Consider the following 17,348-nt stretch of genomic DNA (forward strand, 5'->3'; position numbering starts at 1 on the left):
GTCCAAAGTATTTTTCAATAAGGAAGTTGGAACACATAATCAGTAATATTTCTTTTGTTGCTAATTTTCACAAATACTTCCTGAAGTTCTTCTGAGTACTTTTTTTTTTTTTAAATGCAGATGTGACTTCCATACTTGCCTGGGAATCTCATTTCACTTTTTTTTTTAGATTTATTTGTTTTTATTGGAAATTCAGATACATATAGAGAGAGGAGGAGAGACAGAGAGGAAGATCTTCCATCCAACGATTCATTCCCCAAGCGCCCGCAACGGCTGGAGCTGAGCCATTCCGAAACCAGGAGCCAGGAACCTCCTCTTGGTCTCCCACGCGGGTGCAGCGTCCCAAGGCATTGGGCCACAAGCAGGGAGCTGGATGGGAAGCAGAGCTGCCAGGATTAGAACCAGCACCCATATGGGATCCCAAGCGTGCAAGGTAAGGACTTTAACCACTACACTATCACGCCAGGCCCCCATTTCACCTTAAAGTACAATACTTAACATAGCTACATGTCACCCCAAGACGACTTCGTCAGTGGTGTCCCCAAGGATATCCAGCTCAGAATCTCCACGTCAAGGATGGCTGCTGGGGAGTCTCTGCCAACTCAGCCTTCACTGTCGTTACTTGGGGTTCCTCAGTATGAGCTGGATGGACACCCAGGTCATGAGGTTGCCTCAGTCTGGGAGATCGGTCTGCTTGACGCGTGGGGAAGCAACAATTTAGTGAAGTGGCAGCATCCTGGCCCCCAAGCCTCCCTTTGATTCAGAAAGCACGGAGAAGAGGTTGGGAATTGGTATTTAATGCAAGCATTCTGAGAGTTCTGATGAAATGGCAATCCCTACTTTAGGAAATATTATGATATAGATCTTTAAAAAAAGATCTATTTTGAAAGTCAGAGTTAAAGAGAGAGATTGAGGAAAAGAGAGAGAGAGAGAGAGAGAGAGAGAGACAATCTTCCATCTGCTGGTTCAGTCTCCAAAAGACTGCAATGGTCAGGGCTATGCCAGGCTGAGGCCAGGAGCCAGAAGCGTCATCCAGCTCTCCCATGTGGATGCAGGGATCCAAGGAGTTGGGCCATCTTCTGCTGCTTTCCCAGACACACTAACAGAGAGCTGGATCAGAAGTAGAACAGCTGAGATTCAAACAAGTGCCATGTGGATGCCAGCATCTCAGGTGGTCACTTCATCCACTACACCACTGGCCTCAAATTTCTGTTCTTACATGGTATTTTTAAAAATTCATATCTACCTATTGTGGCTTATTATTATCTTAGATCATTATCATAAATTGATTTGTGGTCTATACTGAATTTTTGTTCAAAGGCAAGCAGAAACACAAGGTATAGCATTTAAAAGAATTCTATTGGTCCCAGCATGATGGTTCAATAACTAAATCTTCATCTTGCAAGTGTCAGGATCTCATATGGGCACCGGTTCATGCCAAAGCTGTTCCACTTCCCATCTAGCTCCCTGCCAGTGTCCTAGGAAAGCAGCAGATGGCCTAAAACCTTGGGACCCTGCATCCATGTGGAAGACCTGGAAGAAACTAGTGCCTCCTGGTTTCAGCTCAGCTCAGCTCACTCCACTTAGGGAATGAACCAGTGAATGAAATATTTTTCTCTGTCTCTCCTTCTTTCTGTAAATTTGATCTGCCTTTCCAATAAAATTAAATAAATCTTAAACAAAATAATTCTCTAAGTGACAGAAACATACATAAATACTAGAGTGTGCAAGCTGAAATGCTGGGATCACCTGAGGTAATTTTTTTCAAAGTGAAATACAACAAAGAGTACCTTTAAGGCTGCCCTATCCACAGAGATAGAAAACTGGCCAATTCAGAATGGACAGGCTGGCAAGGAGTACTGTTCAGTACCTACTTACACGACCTTTTACCTCATTCGCTAGTTACACAAATGCTCCCGTGCTGCAAAAAGAGAAGGAAGTGAACCTTGCACATGCCAAAGTGGAGTCCAAAGGCCCCGGAAAGCTAACAAGGAAAGATGAGCAAAGCGATCGGAAAACAAGTGTGGCGAGCTGCCCAAGCACTGTCCTTGTCCCAGGTAGCCAGGGACTTGGGGGAAGCTGCGTCACACCCAGGGCAGATGCAGGAGTGCCGTGGGAAGGCTTCCCGGTGGGGAGGTAACAAGAGTGAAAGATGGGGAATGACAGGGACGGTCTCAAGGATGAGTCTGTGCACGGAGGGTGGGGACAGCAGCCCCTAGAGTTGCAGGGACCCACTTGGATTCCTCTGGAATTCTGCAAGCTGCCCATCGTGAGCTGCAAGAGGGACACTTGACACGGCCTTCCATGTACCTAAGGGATTTCTGTGTAGCAAGAGGCATCGGTACAGTGTACTTTGCTTTGGGACAAAATGCTCACCATGACAAAGGCAGGTAGGGCCCTTGGGAAATAGCAGCCACCGTGCTTCCCGCGCGTCAGCCTGTGGCAGAGCTAAGTTCCAGGTGTCCCGTGAGGAGCCCTCACTTCCAGCCTGCCCCATCTGGCCTGGGCTGAGTTTTGGTGGGTCCTGCTATCTAGTTCTGTTAACCAGGGTTCACGGTTTACTCAAAAAAAGTTTTTAAAAATTAATTATTTATTTTCTACATTTGTTTTTTCATTTTTAAATTATTATCATTTTATGATACAGTTCTACAGGCCCTGGGATTTCCATTACCTCCCCAGCATCTCTCCCCCTCCAACTGAGTTCCTCTATAGTGTTACAATAGTATAGTTCTTCACAGACAGTCATTAAGTCCATCATTAGGGGCATGGACAATGGCAGAGGGACCTACATCCCACTGTCAAGATATAGTTAACAGTTTCATTGGGAGTCCATCTTTGATCTGGAAGTAGAGATGCATACTGCATTCTATCCTCACATCTGGATATTACAGTCTTCATTACACAGTTACTACACATTCCCTTAAATGAAAAGCCACAAAACAAGATCAACAACAGGAAGAAAAATTTTAAATAGTTTTAACATCACCAGTAAAATCTGGAAAAAAAAAAGATAGCCCTGGAGTCTAAGTGAGTTTGTACACTAGGATAGGTCTCAGAGGTTTGAAAAGGCCAAGGCCATGCTTCCAGGCCTGTCAATACTTAAGAAATAGCCTTGCCTCAACAAAGCAAGAATACAAGGTTAAATAAAAGCTGATGGACTACTCTGTAAAACTAGGAAGCTAGGTAAGACATTAACCTACGTGTGTAAAAGGCTCCGGAAGGAAATGGGCATTTAGAAAGCCAACTGGCATTTCTGTGTGAGGCAACAAGCCTGGGAGGCATGCAGTCCAACCGCAGCTTGTTCTTCCAGTCCCAAGGGGCTTGGACTGGGTCTCGCACACACAGCCTCTGCCAAAGGCCAGCATCAGTCTTCAAATCTATTTTCACTTGACATAACCAATGCCTGACAACAGAGTCTGGCTTGTGCCTTACTGAGAAATTTTGAATAATCATTGAGATATTAAATGTCCTTCAAAGACATACTTCTGAAAGGGTTGGTTAAGGTTTTGGGAGGAAGGCTTTAGATACACAAGCGCTGCTGGTCTTACTGTGCCCCGGGGCAAGACGGTGCGGAACCCCTTCCACCTACTCTGATCTGAATACAAACTGGACCCTGGGCACTTAGTTCTTTCCTGTGATGCCCATCTAGCCTGTCAGGTGACTACTCTCGCTACCTTGCTTGCCACTCCCCATCATGTCTGAATGCTTTCCTGCTCAAGGACAAGAATCTCCAATTAGCTGTCTCCATTAACAGAAACACCAACACATCTTTAGTATTAATGCTTCAAGACTATTTTATTTTTATTGATCTGAAAGTCACTTGGCACTTTGTTATAAAAACTTCATAAAGATGCAATACTTAGGTTACCACTTGGGATGCCTGCATCCCATATGGGAGTGTTTGATTTGAGGGCCAGCTGCTCAGTTTTCGAGCCAGCCTACCACTAATTCAGGCAGCAGGGGACAAACCAAGTACTTGGGTCCCAGCCATGCAAGTGGAAGACCCAAATTGAATTCTAGGCTCCTAGCTTCATTGGCCTGGCCTCCCTTAGCCCTGGCTCTGCTGGGAATCTGGGGGGATGAACCAATGATGAAAATGTATAGTGTTGTTCTCTTAGGAACATCTAAGAGAATAAAGAGAACTGGGGAAACAAGCCTGGCTCTGTAACTTAGCACTTTTAATCAGGGATTAAGTATAGGGTTCAGTTTCCCTGGCCTGAAAATTATGAGCATCGAAATCCCCCACAGCCTGGTATATTAGTCAGCACGTCACTACTACAGCCAAACATCTGAGAGAAGCTAACATTATAAAGAGGAAATTTGTTTAGCATCCGCTTTGTAGGAGAGGGAGGGTCCAAGCCCCAGGTTGAGTAGTCCCACTGTGTGGTGTCTGGAAAGGGTGGTGGATGGCAGTGGCCATGTGGAAGCTTGTGCAGAGGAAGCAGAGAGCGAGCAGCTGGGTTCACCCAGCCTTTTTTAAGCAGCACCCTCAATGACCCAGTAACTTCCCACCAGGCCTCCACTCCTCAGCAGAGCCCTGCGGGAACCAGCCCTTTCAGAAGTATGTCTTTGAAGGACATTTAATATCTCAATGAATATTCAAAATTTCTCAGCAAGGCACAAGCCAGACTCTGTTGTCAGGTATTGGTTATGTCAAGTGAAAACAGACTTGAAGACTGATGCTGGCCTTTGGCAGAGTCTGTGTGTGCGAGACCCAGTCCAAGCCCCTTGGGACTGGAAGAACAAGCTGTGGTTGGACTGCATGCCTCTAGTGTACACATTCAAACGAGGATTTCTGGGAGACTGTTTTCCTAGGCCACCAGCAGGGAGCTGGATGAGAAGCGGGCTGCTGGGATTAGAACTGGTGCCCATATAGGATCCTAGTGCTTGCAAGGCAAGGACTTTAGCCGCCAGGCTATTGCACTGGCCGCTGCATGTTAATTTGAAACAGAACTTTCTAGAGAGTATTTGCTATTTAGTTCTAATCCCAGCAGCCTGCTTCCCATCTTCCCATTCAGTTCCTTGTCTGTGGCATGGGAAAGCAGTCGAGGATGGCCCAAAGCCCTGGGACCCTGCACCCGTGTGGGAGACCAGGAGGAAGAGGCCCCTGGTTCCAGGCTTCAGATTGGCTCAGCTCAGGCCGTTTTGGCCGCTTGGGGAGTGACTCTGTCTCTCCAACTCTCTGTATATCTGACTTTCCAATAAAAAATAAAATAAAATAAAAAATATTTAAATCCAGGATAAACTTCGTTTTTTTTTCCCCTTCCATGGGCTAAAAAAAAAAAAAAAAAAAAAAAAAAAAAAAAAAAAAAAACAGCAACAGAGTATTTAAAGACTGAAATTTAGTAATTTTATTTCAAGAAGTTAAATACAAAACACATTAACCTGCGAAAATAAGTGAACTAAACGATTGGTCTCTGGCAATTGCCTAAGAGGCTTCAGGGAGTGAAGTGCAAAGTCTGGGACACAGTGAATGGGTCGACACCCACCAAGCAGACATCCGGGTGGTAGAGCAGAGCTACACTGAGCTATATTGGCTGAGGACTCAATTCGATCAAAGTTTTCTATGAACAGACATATAAAACAATCCATCCGGCTGTTTCTTTAATCCCACCAGCCCAAGCCGGCCCCCTGAGGGAACGCAGGACCCGCGGTGGACGGACAGGGCGGCTCCTCCACCAGGCGCAGCCGGGCGGGCAGGCACGCCTGGGCAGCCCTGGGCCCCGCGCCGCGCCCCGCAGGAGCCGCACCCTTCCGCGCCCCGCTCCCGCGGCCACCCGCCACTCGTCTCACCTCAGACAGCCGGAGTCCCGCGCCCCGCCGGCCCACGACGCCCGCGGGAGGCGGGGTTGCATCCTGTAGCAGCTCAGGCCCCGGCGAATCCCCCTGTCGGCGTTCAAGCACGGGGCGGGTTCCTGGAGGATCTCTGTCCAATCCCGTTAGCTGACGAGCGCGGGGCGGGACCCTCGCGGTCGGATGTCCAATCGTATTGCCCCGGCCCGGCGCGGGGCGGGACTCTCGCGGCCTTCACCTTGGCGGCCCTGAGGGACCCGGCCGGTGCGGCTGTGCGCGGCAGCGGCGGCGGGCGGTGAGGACCGGCGGGTTCGCGAAGGCTGCGCTCGGGACCCTCGGGGAAGGGGAGTCCTGTGGGGCTGAGTTGAGCTGCGCAGGACCGCAGAGGTGCCCTCATTTGGCGTGTCGCCCGTGGGGTCCCCTGGGGTTGGGCCTCTGGGCCAGGCTGGCTGTGGTGGTCTTGTTGGGGGGTTTTGTTTTGTTTTGTTTTTCTTCTCTCCGGTGTCGGCCTGTGGAGTGCGCAGAGCCGTCCTTGGGCCGGCGGGAGGGCTCGGGCTTCTCCGGACGGTGGCCACGGGTGCCCGGGCACTCCGCGGGTGGGTCCCGGGCCAGAGCCCTGGAGCTAGCTGAATCCCGTGCCCCGGCAGTCTTTGTGTGTGTGTTTGCAGTCAGGCTGCGTCTTGTACCGTTTTCCAGTTCCTAGAGTTTCTGCCTTCCACCATCTTTCACCAGCGTTTGTTCTTTTCCTTTCTTTCTTTTTTCTTCCAGTCTCCGGACTAATTCACATCCCTGCTGTCTCAGAATTGCCCTGACAGGTTTCCGGCAGCCCCACGCAGTCAGTCCTCCTCGTGTACTGGTAGGTGGTCATCTGTTCGTTTTCTTTCTGTCCCTGCTTCTCTGGGGAGTTGGCCGCTCTCTGCCGCTCTGTAGAAGTGCAGGCATCACTCTCTCCGCGCTTTGGGAGTTGTGTTGTTTCATCTCTGCGGGTTAAGAATTTCTGACAGCTGTTCCTGCGTGCGGCGTGCGTCGGTGTTACTCATCCTCTCCCCCGGTGCCTGCCGTTGAGTTCAGCTGCAGCGGGTTTCAAAATGCCTCCTGTGGTCGCTGGAGTCTGAGCAGGACCGGGAGTTCAGTAGGAAGCAGCTTATTTCCTCGACAAGTGCTCTCCTGCCGCTGGCCAGAAGTCAGCAGCTTAGCTGACTGCACCGCTGTCGGGTTGGACCGCCCCGGCTCGCTGGTCCGCACGGGGGGCGCTGAAGGCAGTTTCTGCAAGTCTGGTTTCTTCTCTGGGTGCTCCTGTGGTGCTTGCTCCCTGAGGAACCAGGTTGCTTGCAGAATTCCGGCCCCCTGCCCTTGCCCTCTGACAGACTGGCTCTCAGTTCCCTCCCAGCCGCTGGCATTTGGAGTGGCGGTTCCAGAGTCTTTATCTTGCTTTATAAATCTGCAGCCGTCCTCCGTTGCAGTTCTGGGTTAATTACAGTAGGTTAACCTAGGCGATCGCCACATTTGGAGGGCAGGTATCCTTGTGGATAACCCAGTTGGAACGCGGAGTCATGTATTCCCAAGTTTGAGGATTCAAATAGCAACCAAGAAGTTAAAACTAGTAAGTAATGGTGAAGGATTTCGAACGCTTCGTAAAAGAACACAATGAAGCAAGAATATTCCACTCCCTGGAGGTTACAGAATTCAGTCCTAGCAAAAGGAAGACGTGAAAGGAACTATTTTATGCCAGTGTATCCCCCTTCTTGTGGAGCAGAATGGTGTGTTTCAGCAGGGCCCACAGCAGGGCACACGGTCGGAAGTGAGTCCCGCCGGCACCAATATACCACATATGCACAACAGTGGCATCGGTTCTCAGATTTTTAAAAATGTCTGTAAAAACACATTATAAAGGCAAAAAAGCCAAGCAAAATATGGTAAACAGAATTTTTGAAGTGGCTTTATATATATTTGGGTTTGATTTCTCTGAAAATAAATGTAGAAACAGGATTGTGATAGGATGCTGGAAATCACTGTGTAGATTGCATCAGCTATCTGCACAATTAAATTACAGAGCTTGTTGTGTGACTGACGTATTCTGTAATATTCCATAATTAGACAAGTCTTGCATTTCTTTTCCTGTGGCCTTTGAAGTGCTGTCTTAGCCCATCATCTTTGTCAGATGGAACCCTGCATTCCGTCACGATATCCTGCAGGCTACTTCACCTCTCTCCTGGACTCTAGATTTAGGGGAAAGGTTATGTAATCGAAAATCTTGGCATGATCTTAACCAAGTCACTTGACCTTTTTGAGGTTGGTTTTATTCATATAGAAAAGGACAACAGGACTTTCCCTAGGTTCTAGGAAGTTCAGGGAGGTGACGTGTGTGTATCACATATTGTGGTGCATGGCACATTATAGCTGTTCAATGAACATCCATGAGCATCTAGCACAGAGTCTATACTGTTTATTTCTTCTTTTTTTCCCCTGACAAATTTATAAATTCCATGAGAACTGGGACCACATTCTGGATGCGCTGTGGCCCCTAAATGCTCAACTGTAATGTTAGTGAATGGGACCTTGCATATATAAAAATATATGTGAAATTCAAGTTGTTACTTGTGGTCTTCTTTTATTCTTTAGTTTTCATATTTGGATTCTGTCATGGAAAATCAATTGGCAAAATCCGTCGAAGAAAGAACATTTCAGTATCAGGATTCTCTTCCATCACTCCCCGTTCCTTCACTTGAAGAATCACTTAAAAAATACCTGGAATCAGGTACGATTATGATGTTTTAGTACATGCTGTACTCGGATGCTTACAGGTGCGATGATGCTCAGAGTTGATGAAGGTCTAGCTGTAGCCTTTTTCCAGGATCCCATATCATTCTTTGTCTCTTAAGTGGATTTACCTGCAGTTTGGAAAACCAGAAAGTAACAGTAGGGAAAGTACAGTCGTCTGCCTGTCTGCCTAAGCATCTCTCCTTGCAAATGCCATTTCCTAGCTGGGGTTTTCAAATCTTTTATGTGTTCTTCATAACCTGTGATAATGGATATTGCCTTATTACTTTTTACTGAGTATTTTAGTTGTCCTGGAAAGATGTAGACTCAGCTCTCTTACATCCCTTGTCCCTCCCTGTACCCCTGATTTGTGCAATCCAACACCAACAACATCGTCCTGCTCTCAAAACACAGTCAGCCCGCTGCCAAGGAGGTGTCACCTGACTGAACTCATCTGACGGCCAGCACTGCTGGTCATGCTGTCATGGACTTTGATTTCCTTTCACTGCAGCATTTTGGTTTCCTCCTTTTCCATTTGCTTTGTATTCAGGAATTTGCATTAGACATTTGGGTGCACTGACAGTCCCTTAATACAGTTACATGCAGTAGCTATTGGATTGCTTTCATTGCTGCCTAGAGACACTCCTGGGAGCCCTGCACCCCTGTTCTCATCACAGTTGATGTGTCTCGAGCTTACAGGGCTGCTACCTTCTCTGACTCCCTATGGCATTATTGTGTGTATGTTAAGAGTTGTTTTTACAATTTAGAAACCTTTTTTTTTTTTAAATATACATTTAATTATTTTTTTAGAGGATGTATTTGTTTAACTTGAAAAGAGTTGCAGAGAGAGAGGGAGAGACAGATCTTTCATTCACTGGTTCACTTTTTTTTTTTAAGATTTATTTATTTTTGTAACAAAGTCAGATATACAGAGAGGAGGAGAGACAGAGAGGAAGATCTTCCGTCCAATGATTCACTCCCCAAGTGAGCCGCAACGGCCGGTGCTGTGCCGATCTGAAGCCGGGAACCAGAAACCTCTTCCAGGTCTCCCACGCGGGTGCAGTGTCCCAAAGCCTTGGGCCGTCCTCGACTGCTTTCCCAGGCCACAAGCAGGGAGCTGGCTGGGAAGTGGAGCTGCCGGGATTAGAACCGGTGCCGATATGGGATCCCGGGGCGTTCAAGGCGAAGACTTTAGCTGCTAGGCCACGCCGCTGGGCCCTGATTCACTTTCCAAATGGCTGTGATGGCCAGAGCTGAGATGATCCAAAGCTGGGAGCCAGGAGCTTCATCTGCGTTTCCCATGTGGGTGCAGGGGCCCAGGGAATTGAGCCATCCTCTGCTGCTTTTCCAAGCCATAAGCAGGCAGCTGGATGGGAAGTGGAGAAGCTGAGACCCGAACCAATGCCAACTGGGATGTCAGCACTGCCGGAGGATTAGTGTGCTAAGCCACTGTTCCAGCCTTGCTTTTTTCTGTTTTGAAGATTGATTTATTTATCGGAAGGGCAGAGTTAGAGAGGGAGATGTCCGATACTGTGGTTCACTTCCCAAATGGCTGCAATGGCTGGGTGTTAGTGAGATTGAAGCCAGAAGCCCAGAGTTTCTTCTGGTCTCTGTACTTCGGTAATCTGTTACTGCTTTCCTGGGCCCATTAGTAAGGAGCTGGATTGAAAGTGAAGCATCTGGGAACCAAATCCTTGCCTGTGTGGGAGGGTGCCAGTGTCGGAGGCAGCTTCACCCGCTACACCACAAGGCAGTCCCTAGAATCCTCCTTTACTTGTAGCTTCCTCAGACGTGCTCTTGATGTGTAGTTTTTTTTTTTTTTTTCATTCATTTCTCTGGGAACTCAGTGAGTTCTTTTAAACTGCTACATTCTTCAGTTCCAGAGAATTAAAAAAAATAATTTCTCTGAAAATGATGGCTTGCTTTCTTTTTTTTAAATAAAGTTTTATTTGAACACAGCCATACTCATTCACTTAGTATTTATGTGCATATTAGGCTGCTTTCATGTGACAGAGACTGTTGAATAATTGCAGCAGAATTCATATGACCCACAAAGCTAAAAATATTTACTATTTGATCCATTTCAGAAAATGTTTGCCAATCATTTTTTTATCTTCTGTATCACACCTGTATTTGACCATAAGTTTTTTTTTTAAATTTCATTTCATTTTATGACACAGTTTCATAGGCTCTGGGATTCCCCCAAGCTCTCCCCACGTCCTCCCCCCTATGGTGGATGCCTCTACCTTGTTGCAGTATTACAGTTCAAATCCAGTCATGATTCCTTCATTGCAAGCATGTACCAGTCATAGAGTCCAGCATCTTATTGTCCACATAAATTCAACAGTTTCTTGGGGAGACCGTCTCTGGTCTGAAAGCAGAGCTGGCAGAATATAAAAAATGATGGCATTCTCCTCCTTTCTTTGTTTATCCTTTTGGGATTGAGTACTTTTGAATGAAGTTTTTTGTTTGTTTTTTAATTGGAGTCGGGGTTTGGGAGAGAGGAGTGAGAGGCAGCATGTGCTCCTGTCCTGTAGTTCCCTCCCCTGCTGTCTGCAAGTTGTGCATCTGGGCTGAGTCCAAGTGTGGGACGCATTCTGGGTGTCCAACATGGGTGTCAGGGACCCAACCATTTGAGCCACTGAAGCTCTGCATCTTTGGGTGAGCGTTGGCAGGAAGTCTGCTGTGTGTCTCAGCACCTGACCCTCCGGTGGCCTTAGAGAGCAGCCAGGGCTGCAAGTCGGGCGTCTGAGAGGAGTTCCCAAGGGTGGTCTTAAACTGAGACTATTTTCCCTTTCCTATTGCTGCCTTTCCCTTTTGGGTCTGTTTACTGCTGGCTGTCGCTGTCCTTGTGTTTGTTTTGCTCCTTGTCATGTGCAGCTCTCCTCAGATCCTTCGTGTGACGCTGACCCCACGAGGCTAACTGGGAGCTCTCTGTCCATGGTGCGTCGTGATGACCGTGGACGTGATTGTTGGGTAGAGCCGGTGAGGCATCAGGGCAGACAGAAGAGCTGGACTCTGCCTCCTGTCATCAGGTTCCCCTTGGCTTCTGACTGCCTTGATGGCTTAATTGTCAGAGCCGTTGATGTCCATGGAGTCGGGATCTATGTCCTTTTTTTGGGACAGAAATCACTTTGACCATGAAGTACCCTCAGTTTCTCTGGTTAGGATCTGCCATTACATTGGCACTCATGTTGCATTTATGTGAATAATAGTCAAGGCTCTTATTTCATCATTAATGAGATGGTGTTTTATTTATCCTATTTATGTCCATTGGATTTACTTTCTATTTATTTTTGGATTTACTTTCTTTTTGAACTAATACAGCTAAACAGTAGTCTCGCTTCATAAGTTTATCATTTATAATGATTCCACAATAATTTTTCTGAAAATTGTTATCAGAGTATATAATATTCACTATTTTAGTATATTATGTATTGTTCTCCATCCATTTTCATATTGTACCCTGTCATAATACTAGGAAACTTAATAATGTGCCTTAAGATTTGTGTAATAGTAATTGAGGTGACTTGTGGTGCTTTGTGTCTAAATATTTTAATACACTTTTCCCTTACAGTAAAGCCTTTTGCAGATGAAGAAGAATATAAGAAAACTGAAGAAATAGTTAGAATATTTCAAAATGGAATTGGAGCAAAACTGCACCAGAAATTACTTGAAAGGGCAAAAGGAAAAAGAAATTGGGTATTTATACTTATATTATACTTAAAGTTGAAGAAAATTAATGATATATAAGTAATGAGAAATTTTAAAAATGTATATAGCTTTAATTTTTAAGTTATTGCTGTAAAAATCCTGAAGTCACTGTTTCCCTGCTAACCCTCAGGAGTGAATCAATCAAGTGTTGCAGATGGGCCCCTTGGCTGCCTGGGCAGTGCAGCTTTGCGGAGGAGTGTGATTGTGACTCAGTATGTCTGAAAGGGAGCAAGACGTTTGTTTCAGCAGCCACTCGGTGTGGGTCTGATACAGGGCATCTGTAGACCGTGTCTGGGGATAACTGAGGAAAGCAGGAGCACTATAATGGAAATACTTAGGTACTCTACAGGAGAAAAAGCCCATCACTGAACTGCAATAAACATTGCATGCTGCAGTTAGATCAGCTGGAGGAGTTGGCACCGCCGTCCTGAGGGGCCTGATGGTTTTCCACAGGGAATCTTGGGCTTACTCAGTTCAGCCTCTTCTATGGCCTGTGACAGAGGGATTCTCCATAATTACAAAACATTACCTTGCTTTACAAGTGATGATTGCAACTATGCCTTCATTTAAAACTGAAAAGTAAGTTCATCTTTTTATGAGTCATTGAAATTTGTGATGGAGTAATATGATTTACACCTCCACTTTCCTTTGTTCTTTGTTTTGAGCCTTGAGTGATCTTAATTAAAGTGGGGTAAAGGTAAGAAGTGGTTGTTCTGCCTTTACCTATTTTGCTTATGCCACTTCCTTAATTACTAATTATGTTTTATGACATCCATTTCATTCAAAATAACTCCAGGACATTTGATAAGATCTGCTTACTTATGCATGAGATTCAGTTGCATACTATGAAGGAGGGACGCATAGAAAGTAGAATTTAAACTCATTTAAAACCTACTAAATTTGAGTTTTTAGAATTTGAGTTTTTGTTTGAAAAAAAAAAATTGTAAATACCTTAGTAACTATTACCATCAGGTGACAATGTATTGGGACTCTGCTACACTCCAGGGACTCTGACACTTTGCCGCCTACTTCAGTGTGAAGGTTAGCAATATTTAGAGATCTGCAGTTCCTGGCCCCCTCAAAATTCTCAAAAAAGCATCTCAATATCTAGTGATTTCAAACAAGAGCACGTGTTTTTAAGTGTTAAAAGACAGTAAATAAAAAATATTGCTTAGTTCCCCCCGCTTTGCCCCAACAGTTACACGTTCACGTATGTGAGGTAAGCTGATGCGGTCCATTTCTTCTAGCTGGAAGAGTGGTGGCTGAATGTTGCCTACCTGGATGTTCGTATTCCATCACAACTGAACGTCAACTTTGCCGGTCCTTCCCCGCATTTTGAACACTTCTGGCCTCCAGAGGAAGGCACTCATTTAGAAAGAGGAAGTATCATTCTTTGGCATAACTTGAACTACTGGCAGCTATTAAGAAAGTAAGGACACCTAAGTGAATTTTGAAACAGATTTACCTGACGTCTCAGATGGCAAAATGTTGAGAAGCTCCATTTATTTGGGGATGAATACTATATTTGTGACTGGTTGGTGTATAAGTCTAATAATGACTTCTTGCTCAAAAAACTGTTTTTAATAGAGAAAAAGTGCCTGTTCATAAAGTTGGAAACACTCCTCTAGATATGAATCAATTCCGAATGCTGTTTTCAACCTGCAAGGTTCCAGGAGTTACTAGAGATTCAATTGTGAATTATTTTAGGACTGGTAAGTAAAAAGGTGCAAATGCCTTGGGATTTGGGTAGTTTGCTATGCATTCTTCTGTGATATTATGGACTGTGGTTTTGAAGAATGCTGTTTACTGGCCTTTGACAAATACAAGGCTTTCTGGGAACCATCTGAGTTGTTCTGGTTTGTTTAGATGTCTTGTGTGGGAATAGGCATTCCACATTGTGTCTTAGCATGGCTCGGCACAAATGTGCAGCTTATGTTGTGTCTTCCGAGATACAATGTAGCTGGAGTAGAGTTCTGAATCAGAATCTTGAAGAGAACCTGCAGGTATGTTCAGGACACTTCCCTTCTGCTGTCTTCTCTGCAGTGTGTCTGCTCAGGTATTCTTTCCTCCATGCCTGCCACGCCTGTTTGTGTTTGTGAATATGCTTGATTTTCCTATAAAAGCTGAAAGCCACACTCTGCCTGAAAGCACATAGGTTCACATTTTGTCTATTGGGTGTCAACTTAATGACAATTTTTCTTGGTATCCACTTCAAATGGAAAAAAAGTCTGTGTAAGTGCTATTTTTCAGTTAGTTTATGAATGTTTTTGTTTTGCAAAATCAGTGATGGTTTTCAGTTGCTGAAGAGTGTAATCATGAATGCATAAACAGAAGGTTTTTATGAGCCAGTTCAGCTCAGGTGAGAGGTATGAACTGACCTAGAGAACTCCGCTTCTCTTGGTAAGCCCCTGCAGCTGCTGGGGGTGCCGACTGTCCGCCGACCCCATGTTTTACTTCAATATTGCAAGCGAAAGAATTAAAGAAAGGATTGGGGAAACTGGGTTATTCATGGTGTAAAATTCAGTGTCCAAATGTAAGTGGAAACGTTAGACTGGTAATAGCAAAGAGAGGACACTTGAAAATAAGAGTGATAAAACCTGGTTTTGTCACTTGCCGAAGTTCTTATAAAGTAACTGAGTTATGGAGTTCCTTAATAAAGAGATTCATTAATAATGCTTCTCTTTTTATAGCCATTTGGACTGTTCTGTACTTGGGCTTAGAGCTATGTCAAGAAGTAGATGCAGATACAGTTGAGATAATAAGTAAATGAGAGAAAAATATTGGCGAATTAGTGGGAAATTTCATGGCGTTATGACTCAATTGGTTAATCCTTCCCCTGCAAGTGCTGGGACCTGATATGAGTACCAGTTTGTGTCCTGGGTGTTCCACTTCCCTTGCAGCTCCCTGCTTATGGCCTGGGAAAGCAGCCCAAATTCTTGGGCCTTTGCACCCACTTGGGAGACCTAGAGACACCTCCTCGCTCTGGATCCAGATGGCTCAGCTCTGGCTGTTGGGGCCATTTGAGGAGTGAACCAGCAGATGGAAGATGTCAGTCTCCTCTCTCTCTAAATCTACCTTTCCAATAAAAATAAATAAACCTTAAAAAATGTAAATGAGTAATATGGGACTCTTTCAGATAACATAATTAGAGAAGGCCTAACTGGAGATCAGAATGATACTGTGGACCTGGGTATGTTTTGGTTTTTTCAGTTTGGTTTAATTCCATTTTTGTTTTATATGTATAGGGTAGAATTTCACCAGTGAAAAAATAAACTTTGGGTGTTTAAAGGACAATAAGACGGAGTGGAGCAGAGCGCGAGAGGTGAATTGAAAAGGTGACTGGAGATAATTGTGTAGTACTTTGTAAACCCAGAGGTTTTTTTTTTTTTTTTTGCTTTCATTACAAGTAGATTTCAAGAAAAATAATAATGTGTTCACAATTATGTTTCTAAAAGATGACTGTGCTTGAGTCTGACATGGTGTCATAGCAAGCCAATCCTCAGCCTGCAAGCACGGCATCCCGTGTGAATGCCGAGTCCTGTCCTGGCACTCCTCCTCCAGTCCAGCTCTCTGTGTACGGCCTGATAGAGCAGCAGAGGATAGCCTGAGCCCTTGAACCGCTGCATTCATGGGGGAGGCTGGGAAGGATCAGCTGAGCTGGTTTGGTTCAGTCTAGCCTTGGCCGTTATGGCTCTCTGGGTGAGCTGATAAAGGTGTTTAGTAAGGTGGTGGCATGGAGGTGGTGAAAAGATACAAGATTTTGTATGTGTTGGTTTGGGGACAGAATTTTCAGAGGCCAAGTGTGAGATATAAGACAAAAACAGCAATCAGAGATGACTTGAGAACATTAGATTTGAGCAGCTAATGGGATGTATGAGTTTGTAGGTTCAGGTGCTGGAAAAACTGAAGGAGCTACTGTAGGGCGGGACATCAAGAGGTTCCTTGGGCTATGCTGAATTTAAGGTGTCTTAGTAAAATTGTAAGCAGGCAGGTAGGACTTGGGGAGGATGAGCAACTGTAGATTTCAGCATTTGTCACCAACAGGCAGAAGTGATTTTTAAAACTTGAGAGTGGGAAGATTCCTTTTGCCCTTGATTCTTACTGTCATCGGATAGAGGAGGAGGAGCTAGAAAAGGAGACCAACAAAAATAGAAAGAAAATGAGCCCTGGGGTCCTCTGGTAGTGGAGAGAATGAAGTGTTTCGCCTACTGATGCTGGGTTGGTTAGCAGGATGGGAATGGAGGCTGTCCTTGGGGAGTGGAGTTGGTGAAGGCTAGGGAGGAAAGCCGAGCTGAAAGGGATGAAAGCAAACGGAGAAAGTGGTGACCACTTCAGGAAATTACTCCTGCAACAAATTTTTATATATTTAAATCTTGTTCCTTTTTGTGGTTTTTTGTTTGTTTGTTTATTTTTAATCCGAAAGGCAGAGTCACAAAGGGAAAGAAAGAGATTGGGAGAGAAAGAGAGACTGAGACCTTCCATCCACTGGTTCACTTTATAAATGGCTACCCAGAGCTGGGCTGGTTCGAAGCTGGGAGCCGGGAGCTTCCTCTAGGTCCGCCATGTGGGGCTGCAGGGCCCAGGCTCCTGGGCTCTCCTCCACAATTGATGCTATTGCTCCTCAGGGTTAGAAAGAAAATCATCTTGAAAGGGGGAGGGGCCAAAGTCGGTGAGAAGGAGTGAGAGGGTGACTCACAGGGCTGGTGGAGCAGCTGCCCTTCCACCAAGGGGTGATCAGGAGGGAGGCTTACCTGTTACAGACAGGTAAGAGGGTAAGGGGCTCCTCTGAATTGGTTGTGCACACCCTTGTGCTGTGCTCCCTGAAGTTCATGATCAGCAGAACCCACTGCATCCGCAGCCTTTCCTCTGAAAGGGTCTGCTGGTACTTCCCTAGTAAGTATCTCAAGCAGAGGTTTTTGTTGTTGCTGTTGATGTTCAATATGTATGGTTCAGTGCTACTGGCCTCATATGATAAATGTTGGCATCCCCTTTGTTTCCCTTTGTCTTTTCCGTTTTCTTAATTCTAATTTGACCTTTTTTGGCAGAGAAAAGATGTTGTTGGGTTAGGCAGGCACTGCTTG

The 17,348-nt window shown here is 45.5% G+C and overlaps 1 protein-coding gene across 1 annotated transcript in view; it reads left to right on the forward strand.

Annotated features, from left to right (window-relative positions):
- Nucleotides 1–6,095: 6,095 nt before the first annotated feature.
- Nucleotides 6,096–17,348, forward strand: part of CROT (carnitine O-octanoyltransferase) — a 31,725-nt gene continuing 20,472 nt past the window's right edge. The window contains exons 1-5 of the mRNA XM_058678104.1: nucleotides 6,096–6,649; nucleotides 8,416–8,551; nucleotides 12,131–12,255; nucleotides 13,515–13,696; nucleotides 13,855–13,979. Of these exons, the coding sequence (XP_058534087.1) occupies nucleotides 8,437–8,551; nucleotides 12,131–12,255; nucleotides 13,515–13,696; nucleotides 13,855–13,979 (547 nt within the window). The 5' untranslated portion in view covers nucleotides 6,096–6,649; nucleotides 8,416–8,436. The remainder of the gene's footprint in view (nucleotides 6,650–8,415; nucleotides 8,552–12,130; nucleotides 12,256–13,514; nucleotides 13,697–13,854; nucleotides 13,980–17,348) is intronic.

The sequence above is a fragment of the Ochotona princeps genome, chromosome 20 (genome assembly GCF_030435755.1).
Source record: "Ochotona princeps isolate mOchPri1 chromosome 20, mOchPri1.hap1, whole genome shotgun sequence".
Taxonomy (NCBI): domain Eukaryota; kingdom Metazoa; phylum Chordata; class Mammalia; order Lagomorpha; family Ochotonidae; genus Ochotona; species Ochotona princeps.